Below are 19,867 nucleotides of genomic sequence, written 5' to 3' on the forward strand. Positions count from 1 at the left end.
TAATAAAGAGTATGGTAACCTTTTACGTTGACATTACACTTGGCTATGATTACAGATTTAAGTTCAATGCACTAAAGAAATGTCCATGAGGAAATATTCAACAAAAATCTCTTCCCCTATGCTAAAAATAGATTTTTGTTAATGATACTCATAGGCCAAAAGATTAAATTTAGTGCTATGCAAATTAAAATTATTTGTTATTCACATAAACCTAAAACCAGCACCAGGGCTCATATGGCCACACCGGGTGGTAGACTTTGGGGAAGACAAAGGGAGGTGCTTGGTAGCTGAATTTAGGACAAACAGAGACTGCATCAGGCGGTAAGATATCTAGTGCCAGCCCTCAATAAGCCTTAAGTATATGTGGGAATTTATTTATTCAGGACTCAGATAAGCATGTACAAGAAATAGACATAAAAGTATAACAAATAACTAAACTAATTCAGGCTTAAATGTCTCAGTGCGCAACAGAAGGAAGATAAAATTTAGCGGCCAATCTCATACATAGCCAAATATGTATAGTGAATAACAGCTATATTTTATGATGATAGCCACAAATTTTAAAGGTTTTGGGATATTGCAAAATAAAGGTGATATTTTCCAATAACCAGATTCTGTAAAGAAATGTGGAGAAGCGATAATAAATAAAGATGATATTAAAGAAGTTTTTCATTGTGATGACAATGCTCCTCAATCATCAGTCAATTAATGGATGGTGAAATCTGTAGTATGGTTCCAGATCCAGAAAATACCACTACCGATAGTGAAAGAAAGTGACAGAGAGGTTACTGAAAATGAAAAAATTTCGATTGACAATTAGTCGGGATTCTCGACACAGCAATTCAGAACTAAAACAATGTAACTAAACAAGAAATTATGTCTGGCTACAGAATTAAAGAGAAAGTGTAAAATTATGTACACAAAAAAGAGCAACTTACATTGAAAGAAATGTTTAATAAAGTAAACAAATAAATAGTAAACTTTTTCCTTTAAATTTTGATACCGTTTAGATGAAAAAGGGAACTTCATGCTGCGAACATTTATGGTAGAGTGGCAATTCGTAAACTCTTGGTGACAGAAACTAATGCTTTCAAGCGACGCCAATGGTGAAGACATCACAAAGGCTGGCCCCTGCAGCAGTGGCAACAGGTAACATGGTCAGATGAATCGTCGTTCACCCTATTTCAGATGACCGGACGCATTTATGTCTGGAGAACGCCCAAAGAAGTGCTTCATCCTGACTGCCTCTTGCCGACTGTGAAGCGTGGGGGTGGCGCCATTATGGTATGGGCTGCGAAATCTTGGCACGGTCTTGGGCCACTTGTTATTCTACATGGAAGGATTACATTCAATCACTATCTAAGCATTCTAGGGGATCATGTCAATAATTTTGTCCAGACTGTATTCCCTGGGGAGTGACCACTTTTTCAAGACGACAACGCCCCTATCCACACTGCTAGATGTATTTAAGAATGGTTTGAAGAGCATGATGATGCAATTACAACGCCCCTATCCACACTGCTAGATGTACTTAAGAATGGTTTGAAGAGCATGATGATGCAATTAAACATCTCGTTTGGCTCCCTCAGTCTTCGGACTTAAATATTATTGAACATTTATGGGCGTATTTGGAGTCCAAACTTCGTTCTTGATTTCCACCTCCATCTGGACTTTCGGAATTAGAGACCGCTCCGCAGGAGGAATGGCTTAATATTCCTTTAAATATTGTCCATGACCTTTGTGCATCTATCCCACGTCACATTCAATCTGTACTTCAGTCAAAGGATGGTCCAACCCCCCATTAATAAAGATTTTCCATTATTTCACAGGTGTTTGTATTATTTTGTCCTCCATCTGTATATATAGAGAGATATATATGTTTGGTGCTGCCAATTGTAACAAGAAAGGGAGGTGTATATCCAGAGGCTATTCGTATAGCATAAATAAAATTTCAAAATTCTATTATTTATCATTTCTGAGTTATGCAAGATTCATGCAAGCACACACACTATCCACAGACGTTATGAAAAAAATCCCTTTCGCATCCATTTTAAATCTATTTTTCAAATCGTTTAAAAAAAAAAAAAAAAGAGCTTTTTATTCTGTCCATATGTACAGATGTCATGCCAAAAGAAAGAAAAAAAATCATCCATGTGGTTCAGGAAGGGTTAAAACAGAAATTTCTATTGAAATATGATACCCAAAATTTTTTTGCAATTACAATATTTCCTTTACTTTATACAAGGGAGTAAAAACAGGGAAGAAATTTCTATATTTGCAAAACTTGTTTCCACAAGAATAGGTATATATAAATAAAAATTTACAGAATACAGTTGTATTCAGAGAGTACTTCACAAACTGTGTGTTGTGACATACTGGTATGTTTCAAATTTTTTTAATTTAAATGTACATTTTAAAATTTTAATCTTGTTTTTAATGTAGCAGCAGTACAAAACATTATTTTTTTAAAAACAAACGCCATGAAATCTGAGCACAAACTAATCAGCATGTCTTTGACAAATTTTGCATATTGGTACACCAGTTTCTGAGCAATACATAAAAAAAAAAGCAAATTAAGTATTAATATTACATTTAATATAGTATAATAATTCAAAACAAAGTGCAGTAAAATTATGGCAGCTCATTTAAATGTGCCATCAATATTAGGAAAAGTATGGAATCACTGCATTACAACATGTTTACATGTTTACATTACATGTTTCTTTTTCAAATACAATTTACTGTTAGATATCAAAAATATATCAAAAAGAAGAAATACTTTTAAAATCTTTAAACATCTAAAAATACATGCATTACAATATTAAAAGAAGCAAATTACAATTACCTTCAATGCTGAAATTAGGTCCAAAAAATTTATTTCCTTCAAACTTGGCACTCTTGGGTGTTTTTGGAGTGCCTGCTTCCGAGCTACTCGATTGACCTTTTTGTTTACTTGGGCTTTTAAGAGATTCTGAGTCTTCCTGATCTTGAGCAGCTTCAAAAATACAATATTTCTATTATTCAATACAAAAATATATGCAAAGAATAACATGATTTCTATAATAAATAATTATTTCCAATTGCAAGTTACATTTATCTCATATGAATAACGAATAAAACAGTTACTTCCATTTGTTTAATACATTATTTAAAAATTTAAAACATTAACCAAAACAGTACCTGCCGCTTATTAAACTCACTGGTTAATAAACTCAATCGCTTATTATGTTCAAATTTTCCAGAACCCAAACAAATGTATAGTAATCCACAGAAAAATCATGATTTATTAAACTCTTCTCCACTGCTTAATTAACTCAGAATGGTAAAAGACTAATTTTTCAGTGCTAGAATAGCCTAACACAACCTATTCAAGGTTTTCATAGTTCATCCATGTAATGTATTACGGACTGTGGCTTTCTCATTCAGGTTATGTAGTGCTCCAATAGAACTCTCATTTTGAACTTTGACTCTCATTTTCCTACCCTTTGATCCCTATACATGCTCTCAGTATTCTCTGTCCATACTGCACTTCAGAGGAGTAGAATTTCTTTATCTTAGGTTAAATGAGCGAGGACTCCTGCTTGAATATCAGCTGATAGGAAGTGGAAGTGCTACTTCTGTATCCTATTTTTGAATGTTTCCCCATTCAAAATCTCCACTGTGGAATAAATATGTTACGCTCAGAGAGAGTTATAAAAATTTTCATGAAGCTTCTAAGCACTTCCAAATCTTTGAATAGAAAGCAAGCAATATGTGAAGACTGAAGGAAATGCATGGAAAGCATTGATCATGCTTGTAATCATAAAGTGCTAGCTATAAATATAAATTTTGAAATTTGAATAAATCACTGGAAGAAACTTTTTTTTTAAATTTTTTATTTGTCGTGTTCTTAACTTGTAACATATCAAAATGTCAATCGAAAAGACTTTAGAAAAGGATAAATTCTTAAAAGATTTTAATGTTCTTGGTGAGACAAACTACATTTATAACGTGAATTTCCCTAATAGCTTTGCACAATTTACTTAAAGAAGGATTTACAACGAATGAAAAACTAATAAAAAATTAAAATGTCCTAGAGAGCAAAAATAATATACTGGTAAATTTTTGTCGTATGGCAGTGAAACATCTTAAAATTTTATTTTTTCATAATGAGTATAAAACTTTCCCAAACATAAGCACAGAAACCAGGAGATAGCATTAGAAGTTAGATTTTGTTATTTGCTGAAAATTAGATTTCTTTACAATTTGACATTACCAAAATATAAATATATTCACCATTTAAAACACTTTCGTAACTGGAGAAATACGACTATGTTCAACGATTCAGAAAATAAAGGTTGAGTAAAGGAGTGGGTGCATATATATATATATATAGTGTAAGCGCAACGTATTAATTTTATTTAAAATGTATTTTCCTGATTGGCAACAACAGCTTTTTTAGAATGGTAATGATTTGAACTGTAATGTTTTTGAGCAGTAATGTTTGACGGAAATGTTTTGAATAAAGGAACTAATTAATTGCTAACATTTTAGAAGTGGGATTAACTGGAATTATTATCTAGGATTTAACAACGTATTGCCTTAATGTATGTTAAGCTTAAACTGAATGCGGAAGCTCGCCAAAACTGAAAGTAGAAAGGTACGTGAATTTATAAACTGTTTATGTTATGTCTAAGTATTAAACGGAAAGAACTTAAGTATAATTATTGTATTATTATTTGAAAATTGAAGTCTAAGATGGCTTATTTGGCAAGAGGCAAGAAATGTGACTTAAAAGAACTTGCTTTGGAACTTCATGTAGATGTCCTTTCTGATATTAAAATTGTAGGCTTAAGAGATATGATTTTGAATAATAAGAATTATAATGAAGACTTTACTAAACAAATGCTAGATAGAATTATAAATGATCGTTTAGACAGGGAAAAGTTAGAAATTTTAGAAAAAGATAAGCAAAGAGCATTTGAAATGGAAATTATAGAAAGAAATAAGCAAAGAACTTTTGAACTTGAAAAATTGAAAATAGAAGCAGAAATCAGAAGTAGTAATGTAAATTATTCTGTTCCTTCTAATGTTAATAGAAGTAATATTTGTGATATGAGTAAATTAATGCATAAATATGATTTGAATGAAGGTGATATAAGTTTTTATTTAGTTTTATTTGAGAGACAGGCATGACGTATTGGGTTAGAAGAACAAAACTGGGTTCCTCAGCTGTTGGTTCTATTGCCTTATGAAATAACTCAATTAATTGCCCGTAAATCAGAAGAAAAAGCTAATGACTATAAGCACGTTAAACAACTGCTACTGAGAAAATTTAAGTTAAGCCCTCAACAGTTTCAGCAAAAGTTTGTTGATCATATTAAAACGTTGCATAATACGTGGAAGGACTTCACGTTTTAATTCAAAAACTATTTTGAAGAGTGGCTTGCTGGATTAAATGTAACAGATTTCGACTCTTTAAAACAACTTATTATTATGGATCAATTAAAGAAAAGGGTCTCCGCTGCTATCCGAGACCATTTCATTGATGTTTGGTCTAAATTCCTTAATCCTGAAGAGTTGGCTAAAAAACTAGATGAATATGAAAATATTCGGGTAGGGATAAAAGTACTTAAAGTAGAAAATAACACTTTTAGGCATAATTCTAAGCCCAAATTTGGTTCTAAATTTTATGAAGGATCCTATAATCAGTATTCAAGACACAAAAATGTTAAAGATTCTATGCAGACAGATGGTAATTTCAAAGTGGGTTTTAAAAAGTTTCAATAATAAATACAATCTGGGAGATAAATTTTATAAAACAGACGAAAGGAAAAGGAAATATAATTCTGGCATCCGCAATGAAAAGGGTGAGCCGAAATGCTTCAATTGTAATGATTATGGACATATAGCGACGGATTGTCCTCAACTTAAAAAAGAAATTATTTGCAGGAAATGTAATGAAAAGGGTCATACTTTTAAAAAGTGTACGTCTATGAATCCAGACTTGACAAATGTTAAAAATAATTTATCCGTGGACCAGAATTCAGGTGTTTCACCAGCTATATATTTAAAGTATGCTCGCATCAATAATGGAGAAGAAATTACTGCAATCATAGATACGGATTCTAGTTCGTGTTTATTGAAACAGTCTGCGGCTAAGAGACTGAATCTTGATTATAAAATCTGATGTGGAGGAATTGTTTGGCTTTGGGAACCAGAGTAAACCAGCCGTTAGAACATTGGGAAAAGTAACTGTTAACTTAGAGATTGATAATGTGGAAGGAAAGGACATTACAGTTCTAATTGTAGGAGATGAAACGCAACCATGCGACTTATTAGTTGGTCGAACATGGATTGATTTACCACATATTGCATACGCCAAGATAGGTAATATTTTGCACATACGCTATGCTAATGACTGCCCATCTTCACAGTTACAAAATGATAGCAACACTCTGTGAATTAAACTGAAGGCTTCCCAAGAAACTCAAATCGAAAGTAATACGGTTAATTTCACAAAAGTTAAAACTGATGAAATAAATAACGGCTATGTTTTAATAAGTGGATCGGAAGATGAGTTGGGTTCATTATTGGAAGTAATACAGGGAGAAACAGTGATACCAGTCATTAACTACAGCGATCGAAAACTAATTTTGAAAGAGAATCAATGTATCGGTAGAGCGGAAGTAGCAGAATTAGTTGAACCAAGTTCAGATCAGAAAACTGAAAATTCAAGTCAAAAGGAAATACTGATAATAAATGAAATTAAGAAGTTTAGGAGACCAATTACTTTAGAAGAAATTAAAGTTAATAACAATATTACGCCAGAGAGAAAACAGGAAGTTTTACATTTGATAAATGAGTATCGAGATTGTTTTGCATTAAATATGGAGGAATTAGGGTGTACAAACTTAACAAAAATGGATATTAAAGAAATTGAAGAGAGTAAGCCTATTTGCATGAAGTCGTATAAAACCAATGCCGAAGAGCGTGCTTCTATAAAAAGATAATAATTGAATGGGAGAATACAGTAATCTTACAAAATAATGTTAGAAAGAGAATTGAAGATAATTCAGATGAAAATTAAAGCAAATTATGACAAGAAGAAAAGCAATTCTTTAAAATTCGAATGAGGAGAAATAGTAGTTATGAGAAGAATACCTAAATCAACTGGAGAATCAACCAAAACACAACAAAAGTATTGAGGACCTTTGGTAGTTACAGAAGTTTTACGAAGTGATACCTATAGAGTGACTCAATTAGAAGAGAAGGTGAAAGGACATTTCTTTAGTACGACAGCTCATGTGAGCCAATTAAAGTCATGGCAGTGTCAAGCTGAATCAGAAGAAAACGATGATGATGGTGATGACATTAGTATTACTGGGGATAACGATAACAACACGCTGCATATTACTAAAACTAGGACATGGAAAAAGAATAGAAAACGACAGTGAATCTATATGACAGTTAAAGACTTTCGAACTATAAACATTAATATTACAGATTTAAATTTTTTTTAAGTATAAGTTCTTAATGTTCCGAGGTTGTAACCAAGTCAGGATGCCCGAATGTAAACGCAACGTATTAATTTTATTTAAAATGTATTTTCCTGATTGGTAACAACAGTTTTTTTTTTAGAATGGTAATGATTTGAACTGTAATGTTTTTGAGCAGTAATGTTTGACGGAAATGCTTTGAATAAAGGAACTAATTAATTGCTAACAATAGAAAGAGAGAATATTTTTGGTGCTGCCAATTGTAACAAAAAGGAGGTGCATATCCAGAGGTTATAGAAGTACTATAAATAAAATTTCAAAATTCTACTACTTATCATTTTTGAGTTATGTGAGATTCATACAAGCGTACATACATATGTACAGACATCATGAAAAAATCCCTTTCTACTTTAAATCCCTTTTTCACACCGTTTTTGAGAAAAGAGCCCTTTATTCTGTCCATATGTAAAGATGTCAGGTAAGAAAAGAAAAGGTGGGCGGTAAAAACGGCAGAAAATCAAAACATGTTGAAATTTCTTTTCTAGAAAGGTTTCAAGCTATAAAGCCAAAATATGTTCTCTTCCTGCAACTTTTTTCAGCTAATTTACTAAATGCTAGGAGACAATTTTGTATTAACTAATATATAGCTCATAAGTTGGAGAAAGAGAAATCTAACATTCTTCATCAGAAACTGCTTGGTGAGAATAATGAAACAGATATAATCATATAGCTAACTGGATGAAAGACAGTCTACTCAGGCTGCTTAAATAAATACAAGCCACAGAAATTTATAATACATACAAAATCTGGACTGCACTACCAGAACATGCATTAGTATTTAAAAGTGATACAGCAATTCGTTCAAGAAATTGAAGGAATAAGTTACTGCGCTATTAACATGCAATATAGAACCAACAATTAAGAAGAAAGCAGTGTTTTCTCATAAAAGGAGAAACCTTGATATTTGAAAGGATTCAAAAATTTACTTTAAGCTTACCATAGCAACAAAAACGTGTGGATGACAAATAGTACTTTTACAGATTATCTTCTGAAAAGAGATTGTTAACTGGGGGAAAATATATATATATATATATATAGCTTTACTAATAAGATAACTGTCCAGCTTTGGTCTCTTTCAGAAAACATAAATGTCTCTTCTTGTTTTCTTGCAGCCATAGTGCATGTACAATCTCACTTTCACTTGCAGAAAAATGCCTGAAAATGTGCTTTCCTTTCTTCTTTTTAAGTTGCCTTGCACAAGCTGACTCCTCGCCTTTTACATGCCCTGATGTACCCTCTGGTATCACGATGCTGATATTTGCATATGTGTCATTTCTATTGAATTGGCTTTTCACTGTATTGAATGCAAAAAGCTCTTTACAACAATGATGAAAAGGTTGTATGTTCAAAAATGAATTTGCAAGTTTTGCCCACTAGTGCAGTACCACATTTTTTTGTGTACTTCCCACGCCCTCTCATATATTTCAGAACTAGTCTCAGAAAATTTTAAAAACATTCACAAATTCCCCCTTCCTTGACTGTACATGGTTTCTCTCACTGAGGGCTATGTTTATTGGTAATATGTAATCCCTTGATTATTTTTATTCAGAGTATTCGATTTGTATTAGCATTTTGTCATTTTTATTTACCCCTGCATTTATTATTTGAAACATATTTTGTGGAGATTCTTCGTTGAGCTACCCGAACATGACAGGTGATTTCAAACTTAAAGTGATTTCACCTTCCTACTATTATCTACATTCTAGCTCAATGTAGCCTTATCTACTGCCGTGTGTTCCCATCTTTCAAAATTCAGTCTTTTGTTACCCCTCCTTCTCCATAGATCCTCCACTGTCCTTCTTGGGAATTGCAGTTAAGACTCAGTCATGTGAGGTGCCCCTGGGGGTTACAAGGTAACTGAGCCAGTTACCAAAGTATACAAAAAAAAATTATTTAACCACAATAAAAGCTTAAATGTTGTGTATGTTATTCTTTTTGAGAGAGCACTGCATAAAGCAGAAAACAAAATAAATGAGTATGACAGAACACTATTTAAGGATATTGAGAAACAATATCCTTGAAATAAATTTTTATATTGCAAGTCTATCTATCAACAGACTTACTTGAAAGTCTCCTTTTTTTCCTATAGCTGTTTACAAATGCTCGTGGTGAATTAGGTAGCGATGCAGCAGCAGCAGCAGCAGCAGAAGGAGATTCTTCTGGATTAAACTGCGGAAGTTCAGCAAAACGTGCTTCAAAATCAACTTGTTCAAGAACCCTAATTATTAAAAATATTCAACTTAGTCAAAATATAAAACTGCTTTGAAATATTCAGGAATTCTATCAGCAACATTTACCTCTACCATAAATAAAAAATGAAATTAATTTCCAAACAATATATTTTCAAACTGAATTAAAAGAAGAAAAAGAAATTTCATCCAGTATCACAGATATAACACTTTCAATCATGATCATTTTGAATTTTTAATGTGCAAATGACAAAACCTTACTGAAAAAATTTTCATTGACTGGAACTTTTGTGTTTTTACAGATGAAGATGCCTATAGAACCAGAAATGTAAAAAGAGCCACTGTTGCAACATAAATTGTATAAATAAATGTAAAAAATATCCCAATCAATAATTAAACCAAGATTCAAAGAGACACAATTTATAAAAATTAAATTGTAAAACATGACATAAAAATTAGAAATATTTAGTGTTCATTCTTTTTTCTTAATACCTCATTTAAATATAAGGAACAAATTTTAAAAAAATAAACAAATGAAATATTTTAATCCATGAGTGTGGTTAAAAAATTTTTATGTCAAAAACTTCTTAAAATTATTGTTTATCATTAACTAGTAAAACTTAACCCTCCAAGCAGCCAAGGTTTCGACCCTCTGTATGGACACATGTCAAGATGTATACAGTACAAATTTCAAGATCCGATCCGGACTTCTGTATCACCAGCAACATTTTTATTTTTATTTTTATTTTAATTTTTAAAAATTATTTTTAATGCACATTGCTCTTGCACATTTGATATTTTTCATAATCAAACATGTGGAGCTAAGTGTGAACAGTCTTTAGTCACCAACCTTAGGACATATTTGCCAATAATGTATACCAAACGCCAGCTACGATTTGTGTGTGTATGTGATTATGGCAAACTGCCTAAAGGGAGGGATGCCTTCGTGGAGGACTTTTTAAGGGAAACTGGCTTGTATACACGTTACATATGGGGAAAACCACAAAAACACCCATGCAGCCAGCCTGTTCGCGGGATTTGAACCTTGGACCGAACTACCAGTGTTCAGTGACTTTACCGCTCGGCCGCTGGTGGGCTCCCAGCAACGATTTATGATGCTATCCACAAATTTGCAGGTTTTCAGATATCACAAACAAAAAGCGAAATTTTCTAATGAAGGAAATTTGTGAAGCAATGTACAAAAGTGGTGATAGAGATGATAAAACAGAAGTGTTTTGTTGCAATGACAATACTCCAATCAACTAACAGATGGCAAAATCTGTATGTAGTATGGTTCTAAATCCAGAAAATATCACTATCAATAGTGAAGAAAGTGACACAGGGGTTGTTGAGAACGAAAAAATTTTGAATGAAAATTTAGAGAAAATTTTCGATGTGGCAATCAGAGGACTTGAACAATAGAACTTTGTAACTGAACAAGAACTTATGTCTATCTACAGAATTAAAGATAAAGTATTAACATAAAAAATTAAGCATTTTAATCAGCTTACATTGAAAGAAATGTTTAATGAAGCAAATGAATAAATACTGACCCATTTTCTTAGGGGGGAGGGGGTAAATTTTAAATTGATAAAACTGATTTCTTTAGGATCATAAATGTTTCATTATTTCATAAATCACTGCTTCATATCTTTAATTTCAATAATTTCTACATCATCCTAAAATATTTAAAATAATCTAAAATCTGAAAGAAATCCCAAATCCGGAATCACCTTTAAGTCTGGATGAGCCCGGATCTTGGAGTTTGTACTGTGTTATTGTACTTGGAAGACCATGACTAATATTTTTTGTATGCAACATACAAAATATGCAAATCAAAACACAATTAATGCAAATCATGCTCACATTTGTTTCTGGACATTTGTATTTTTCAGTTTTATGTGCAAATATCAATTACAATCAATCAAAAAGTTCTCAAAATGAACACACATACTGTATTTCTCCTTGTGTGAGATACACCTTGACGTTGGAACCAGAAAATTGAAAATAATAAAGAATTGTTTTGTTGAAGGACTGGTTTTTCTAGGTTAACAGTTTATAACAGGCAAGCATAACAGCTTACAACAGCCATGAGAATAGCCGAGATTACATGCTTTGTTTCTACCCTCCTCCTAAAGTACACAAAAACCTAAGGTGCAATTTCCCCAGATGCTTTGTAACAATTCATCTTTATTGTAGACAGTCTTATCCTAACAGGATTGTGGTTTTGTGATTCCTTACCTTTAGGTTAAATGTGATTTAGTATACACTTACAGTGAAAGATTCTTTATTAAGAATTAGAAACGATATCATTTGAAACCTTCACATCTCTTTGTTCATTAATGAATGGAAAGTGAGAGAAATTGTTACGAATCTCAAATGGAATTTCCGATGCTTTGGCTTTTTAAAGAAACAGGCAACAAAAGGCCTTGGCATTCTGAGGATTAACACGTATTAACACACATGTATCAACGTTGATCTTTCATTTTTGATTTAGCTTGCCAGAATGCCATTACCGGTGTTTCTGTCATCATCACTGTATAGGACACACCAGTTTTTAAGACTTGATTTTTTAAGAAAAAGTGCATCTCATATACCATCATCCTACAATATTTAGAATAATCCAAAATCTGGAAAAAAAACCAAAATCCAGGTTTATATATATTTAATAAAAAATAAAAAAAACAACAGGATATTCAATATTTTGTTGGATACCCTTTAAATAAAATTACACTTTTCATGCTTTTTGGCATGTATTCAACTAATTTTTTTCACGAAAAAATTTTGTACTACATAAGAATTACTTCTAGCAGAGCTTTCGAAAAAGTGCCGTTTCCTCAATATTGCTTCACCTTACTCTACATATGTTCAACAGGATTTAAATCAGGAGAACATGGAGGAGTTTTGACTTTCTTAGGCCAGATGTAAGATAACTATAACTATATATTCAGAGTTGCATTTTAGGATTGTTATCCTGATAGAATTAGAATGTATTTCACATTCCATGTTTTCTTGCACATGCTTTTGAGTTTTGATAAGAATATTTATCCTCATACATATTACTTTCCATAAAAACTACATTTCTCATCCCAGAGGCAATGAAAATTCCACAAACCATTATGCCTGTAACCTCATGTTTAACAGTGGTTAATAAGGTTCTTGGTTTTTATTCGGCTTTTGCTATACAGCAATTTGCTCACTAGACCAAAATGTATTATGACTTGTTTGCAAATATAACATTGTTGTAATATCAAAAATCTTTGTTCACCATACATTTTGTGAATGCCAAATGTATTTGGTGTATATTCCTTGTTTCCTACTTGATAAAAATTTCCTTCTTGCTTATTAGCCAATGTACACGTGTGCTCTAGTGAATCATCTAACAGTTTCAGGATTAACTTTTATTGAAAACCACTCTTCTAAATCTGCTACAACAGGATTCGTACACATATCTGCGCACGGAAATTAAGTACTTTTAAGGACCATTAATGAAAAAAATTAAGGACCTATGAGCAAATGAGAACTGAATAAATTCAATTAAAATATTATCTATGCCTGAATTTCACCTTTGTAACACCATTCTAAAAATAAAATAGATCCCTTAGCATGACACATTATTATTAAAAGTGAATTAATTAACATTATTATTAATAAGTTTGAGAATAAAATAAACTTTATGCAATTTATCACGTAGCATTATATACTTTATATTTATAATAGTTGGACATATTTGAAAGATAAGCGTCACTTACATTTTACTAACAGTAAGCTTTATGCTGACTTTTTTTTTTTTTTTTTCCCCAAGTCTTACTTTGTCACATACTTGTTCAGTCTAGAGGTTTAGTAAATAGCAGGTAGATTTTATGTCAAGCATCACAGGTTAAAATGAGAAGTAAGATCATAATGAGCATGATTTATAACAAAAGACTGAATGTTGTCACTGCTGCTGTTTGTCTAGAGAGAGAGACCTGCTGATTAGAACAAAACCTGAAAGGCCTGATGTAGGCACAGTTGGCAAGTTTTGAAAGTTAATTGGGCTTTGTTTGATGCAGTTAGTGTCATAGTTTTGTGTAGAGTTACAGGGGTTGTAACCCACTTAATATACTTTAAAGTTTCAAGCCACTAAAGCACCAGAGGGGATAAGTTGTTTTGTATTATTTTAAGTCTAACTAGATGCAAAGAATAGGTTTTACTTGAAAGTTTTATGCTTTATCTTGTGACCACGGTGAGGATTAATGAAAGGCAATAACTCACTTTAATATGCAGAGATAATTTTTAAGGGTAAGCAGTTGGTTATAAACAACTAAATTAAGCAGTTAAATAACCTTCGCCATTATGGATTTACATGATCGCTATTAAATTTTATTTCTCTTTTAACAATATTTGTTAAAAAAGCCATATTAAAATCAAAATCTAATAACATTTCACAGTTTAAAATCTATGTAAATTACGATATTGATTCTTAAGCAATATTAGGATAATTACACATTAAAAGCTACAAAACATTTATATCTTGTAACAACACTCAATATTTATGCGCCATTTTAATTTGAAGCCTTCCCAGACATTTTGGCTAATTTTTATCAATTTTCTTCTCTTTACGCATCTTTTCTAACAATCAGAAATTTGTCTCAATACGCAAACCAATGTTCTGACTAGTTTCTGCATGCTTTATCTCTCCACAATGTACCTATGAGGGTTTACTTGATCTGGAAAAGTTAAATAGTTCAAAACCCGCCAACAGACGTGAAGCAAATTATTGCTATGTCTGAAAGTAACTATAATATCAGACAAAGGTTTAAATAAACCTCTTATTTAAAAAGAACTTAGAACATAAAGGCAGGTTCTTATGCTAACAAAATCAATTATAGCTCACAGTGACGTTATTAAACAAGAATAGTCAAATTAAAATTTAAAATGTGGACTAGTGGTCAACGATTATACAATTTAATTTTAATTTAAGCTGATTCAGTAACTCTATCATATAAAGGCTGAAATCATAAACAACTGGGTAATTTACAAAATAACTGATTCTTTGAAGAATAATTTTCTTCAAGTATTCAGTTTCTTTCTTCAACAGGTTTCCTTTTCATTTTAGAATTTTTGGATTTAATTAAGGATTTCTATTATTCCACAATAAAATTTTTAAAAAAGTGCATTTAGAATGTATAGAAAAAACTGGCTAATTTTATTTCTTTAGTAATATGAACAGTCAGAAGAAATATGAAATATATATGGTAAGGACCAGTTACAAAACTGGTGTAGAAGAATTTTTATAATTTATCGACACACCGAGCAACAAAATCTTGATAGAAAATGGCAAAACTTTATTTTAAAATTTAGAGCAGACATTGGAAGCAGAATTTAGAAAGGCACTAGGCAGCAGAAAGGATACACAGACATAGATTGCATCAGGAGGGAAAATGCCTAGTGTCAGCTCGGTGTATGATGCATTAAGACATATAAATGAATCTTTTAAATTCTAACTTTTCAATTTATTTTATTAATAAAAAATTCCTTTCTATAACGCCTGCCCATGTGATAAGATTAGAAGCAGTTTTGATATTTTCCATGCTTGTTTTTAGTGAAAAGTAAAGAGAAAATAAAGGGAAGATAAACACGTTAAGAAAAAGATTCTAGTATCGGAAGTAAAACATTCAAATATTATGTTTTTATTGTTCTTCCAGATGTTCTCCAAAAGGTAAGAAATTCATTGCAAACTTTCTGTAAATTACATCCATTACATGTTAATACCATGGAGACATTTTTTTATTTTGTCACATATCTCTGGAATCTTCTAGAATCGTGGGTCTATAAATTTTGCCTTCAAATTCTTTGAAACTTTCCAAGCTGCAATGTCTAAAATTCTAAAGAAAAATTATACCTACCATTTCTGTAACAGCAAAAAGCAAGAAATATTTTGGAAAAAAAAAGTAAAAAAAAATAATTTTATAGAGAAAACTGATGCATAATCTGAGAATTCTGAAACGATTACGTGGGAAAAACTCTTACTATGAAAAAATTAAAAAGAAGACATTTTTAATTAATTACATAGCTAATTTTGCTTTTGCTAAGAAGTGTTTCGTAAATTGTGCTTTATACATACATTTTCTATACATTATACCTTGTTTATTTTTCAGACTCAAAACATTGTATAAGTTGCCAAAATGAAACTTTATAATATGACAGTGAAAAATAAAAATGTTTTATTTTAATGTTATTTTTTAAATATAACTTCAATATATCACCATTATTTTAATGAAATTTATCAATGTTACAATGTTTTAAAAACAATTCTCGAAAAATTCCCAGATCTCGGAATTAAAAACTTTTTATAGAAACTGATCTAAAATCGCCAAAATGTTGATATGTCGCCAAATTTAGAACCATTTAATAAAAGCGAAAAGTTGTATAAGAGCTCTTCGTTAGAAAAAATGAATTTTGAAATGCTTATGTTTCACTTCTTGCTTAGAAACTTCAATACCTCACAATTTATATTAGAAATAGAAACAAATTATAACCCCTGAACCCATTCAAAAGATAACCATATATATCAGTGAATCGCCAAATATATTCCTCGAAAATGATAATTCACACTCAAAATGGCAGTCGTAAAAACAGATAAGACATTTCTGATGATTAAAATTAAGAACCTTCTCTCAATTTTAGCCAAAATTAAGGAATTTTAAGGAACAAAAATCGATTCCAAAAAACTTAAGGACTTTTAAGGACTCTTAAGGACCGTACGAACCCTTTGTAAGTTTAGCAACATTAATATTTGGGTTTTGTTTGATTTTTCATAAGATAAATCTCTGATTCCTTCATACTAGTTTGGAATGGGATACACACTTCAATGCCCTTTCAAAAGTTGCACACATTTTCCATCATTTTATAACATCAAAGATAGTTGAATACTTTACATCAAAAATTTTTTTGATATTTTGAATACTTTTACCATCTTTAAAATGATGAATAGATGAATTTCTGACAGAACTTGTTGTTAGTTCACCATATCCTACCATATTCATTTCAGATATAAAACTGTTAACATATTTTGCTAAACAACTAACAATTTCGAAGTGCAGATGGTAATTTTTGTGATTTTTTTTATTTAAAAAAAAAAGACTCAAAACATTGTATATTTTTATTTAAAAAAAAATATGAGAAGAAACTTCATCTGCCAAAATATCTCAATAAAAGTTTTGAGGGTCCAATTAATATAATTTGATGTGGTGTATTTAATTATGGCAAAGCACACTAGGGCTATCTGCCTAAGGGGAGGGATGCCTTCGTGGAGGACTTTTTAAGGGAAACTGGCTCGTATACACGTTACACATGGGGAAAACCACGAAAACGCCCATGCAGCCAGCCCGTTCGCGGGATTTGAACCTCGGACCTTAATATAATTTGAAAAAATTACTTTATTATAAGGAATAATTTGATGATAATTGTTTTGTAACAAGCAAGGCTTTATATATGGGAAAAATAACATACTAGAAAAGATTTGGAGTTTATGTTTAAATACTTAGTATAAAATCTGCACAAATTTTAAAAATACAAGTGTCCAAAATATGAATGTAAGCCACTATATACCACTTTGAACTATGCAAATAAATTTAAAAAAAAAAATACAAGTGTCCAAATATAAATGTGAGCCACTATATACCACTTTTAACTAAGATTTCTTCTTAGATACATGGCATTTTTATTTTCCTCTTCACTTCTGTCAACTTGCAGCTTTTAAAATGTTTGAAAAGTTCTAAAAAGACATGCTTCTATGACAATTTTATTTTGTATTGAGTAATGAAAATGTTCAACTATGAAATATGTAAATCACACTACTAAGTTTAATTTGCACGTCTACTGTCTATTTTAATTCGAATATTCCCCTTTTTTACACTGTTTGCATAACACTGATAAAGCAGTTCCCTTTGAACTTGGCTTCCATCTTGGAATAAGATACATTCCATTTTTCTTAGTAAATAGCCTGTTGCTTTTGCCATCTTCAAAATTACATCTAAAATTTTTAATGGCATGAATGAAACACGTTTTTCAATTAGGAAAAGAAGTATTTTAATTTGGCCATGTCTGCAAGTTTCTTCTTCACGCATTGACAGGATAACCTAACATATTTCATAACATATCCTAACATATTTCATATTGGTTTAGCTGCTTAAGACAGTTAAAACAAGAAAAACCTTTTAATCACAAACTTTTCAAGTTGATTTACTAGCTACTCATTACATATGAACACTGAAAGGAAAAAATTTTTAAACTCTGCAATAATGAATTATATTAATAAATTTATATATTAAATATTTTTTAAAAAAATTATTTCAAAGACTTAATTTTAATGAGTTTGAATACAATACAATATAAAGACTATTTTTAAAACAAAAATACCTACAATAAATGTCTTAAATGATACTACAAGCGAACATAATTACACATAAAACATACTTATCCATGCCATCGTCTACAGCTCTTTTTAAGATAGGCTTTTTCGGACTCGACAAATCTGCATGATTACTGTTTCCCGATGTTTGTTTTTCATTTTCAGAACCTTCAGTTTCCTCTTCACTTCCAACAGTAACTTTGCTGTCGGAATCCTGAGACTCGGACAATCGGCGCTGATGAAGCTGACCTGGGGCTCGTCCAAGCTGTGCTGGAGTTGGAGCTAGGACAAAACACACTTGTGGTGATGAGTTTGAAACTTCACTGGCATCATCGGTACCTGGGCTAGGATTATCAGGTTTCTGAGGGATAGCTGGTATTACTGAAGACAGAGGCATATTTAATTTGGAAGCAACTGTACTGCTTTCAGTTGTTGCTTGACAGTCAGCTGGTTGAACAGGTACCTCATTAATGAATCCTAGTTTTGGTGGCTGTAATGAATTTTACTCAAAATCAAAGCTTAGAAACTTTTTTAATATAATTTCTCAAAATAAACACAAATGACTATTTTTTTTAGTCTACCAAGCAAAACATCAAATTGATATGAAATGGATAAAAATATGAAACATTATCAATATGCATTTGCACATAAACACCTCAAAAGTTTTCTTAAAGTAGTTCAGGTTATCATAATTAATAGTAAAAAGGGGTTAAATTTTGAAATGTTATTAATATGTACAGTCAAAAGTCATTAATTCGGACACTCATAATCCCGACCTCAAAGCTACAAACTTTCTACGGCGACGCATGCGTGTAAGACCTTTACGGCTGCGAATATGCGAGTGCACATGCGCAAAATACGTTTACGAATGCGCGTATAATGTATAACCGTCGGTATAAGCTAAGCTAAAATTATCCAATTCAGTTAATGTTGCAGATTGTGTTGTTCCTTAATCTTCGAAGTGGAGCAATTAGAGCTGTTAGAGCAATTTTATAAAAGTAAGCTCGAACTTTTGATTATGTCAAATAGAATTTCTGATATATATTTACTAATATGTAAAGGATCTACAAAGCGAAAGTATGTTTCGAAATCCATTAAACAAAAAGTGGAATTGCTGCAAAAAATGGATAAAGGCATATCCTTTGTTTATCTAACCATTCTGAAATCTGTTTATCAATTTCACACTGCTCTGCGGCCGGGGGGGGGGGCGGCACGCAATGAATTGGAAGATGATCTGTCAGCACTATCCTTATCTTCAGGACAGATGTTTTTATTTTATTTGGCTTATAATTCCTTAAATGTAGTATTTCATCTCGATGTACTCCGGCTTTGATATGATTTAAATCAAATTCCTCATCATTATAATTCGCTTCTGATAGCAAAGAAAGTAACACAGAGGTTATTGAAAACAAAAAAATTTTGATTGACAAATTAGTCGGTATTCTCGACACAGCAATTATAGGACTTGAACAGCGGAACTTTGTAACTGAACAAGAAATTATGTCTGTTTATAGAATTAAAGAGAATGTATTATCACATAAAAAACGAAGCAACTTAAACAACTTACATTGAAAGAAATGTTTAATAAAGTAAACAAATAAATATTAAGCTTTTTTTTTTTTTTTTTTTTTTTTTTTGTAAATTTTGATACCCTTTAGATCATAATTGTTCTTTATTTCATAAATTACGGTTTCATATTTTTAATTTTATAATTCCTGCATGCCATCTTACCAGATTTAAAGTGA

General features: G+C 31.4%; 1 protein-coding gene across 2 annotated transcripts in view; it reads right to left on the bottom strand.

Moving 5' to 3' along the window:
* LOC118195585 (protein capicua homolog) overlaps nucleotides 1–19,867 on the bottom strand; it is a 122,311-nt gene that overhangs the window by 15,325 nt on the left and 87,119 nt on the right. Inside the window, exons 16-18 of one of the 2 annotated variants that reach the window (XM_085814210.1) lie at nucleotides 18,188–18,612; nucleotides 9,602–9,756; nucleotides 2,846–2,995 (exon numbers count right to left, since the gene is read on the bottom strand). In XM_085814210.1, coding sequence (XP_085670336.1) covers nucleotides 2,846–2,995; nucleotides 9,602–9,756; nucleotides 18,188–18,612 — 730 coding nt within the window. The remainder of the gene's footprint in view (nucleotides 1–2,845; nucleotides 2,996–9,601; nucleotides 9,757–18,187; nucleotides 18,613–19,867) is intronic. The other variant, XR_015040464.1, reaches the window with a different exon arrangement.

The sequence above is a fragment of the Stegodyphus dumicola genome, chromosome 3 (genome assembly GCF_044657685.1).
Source record: "Stegodyphus dumicola isolate Sdum_Otavi_A_Nest chromosome 3, ASM4465768v1".
Classification (NCBI taxonomy): domain Eukaryota; kingdom Metazoa; phylum Arthropoda; class Arachnida; order Araneae; family Eresidae; genus Stegodyphus; species Stegodyphus dumicola.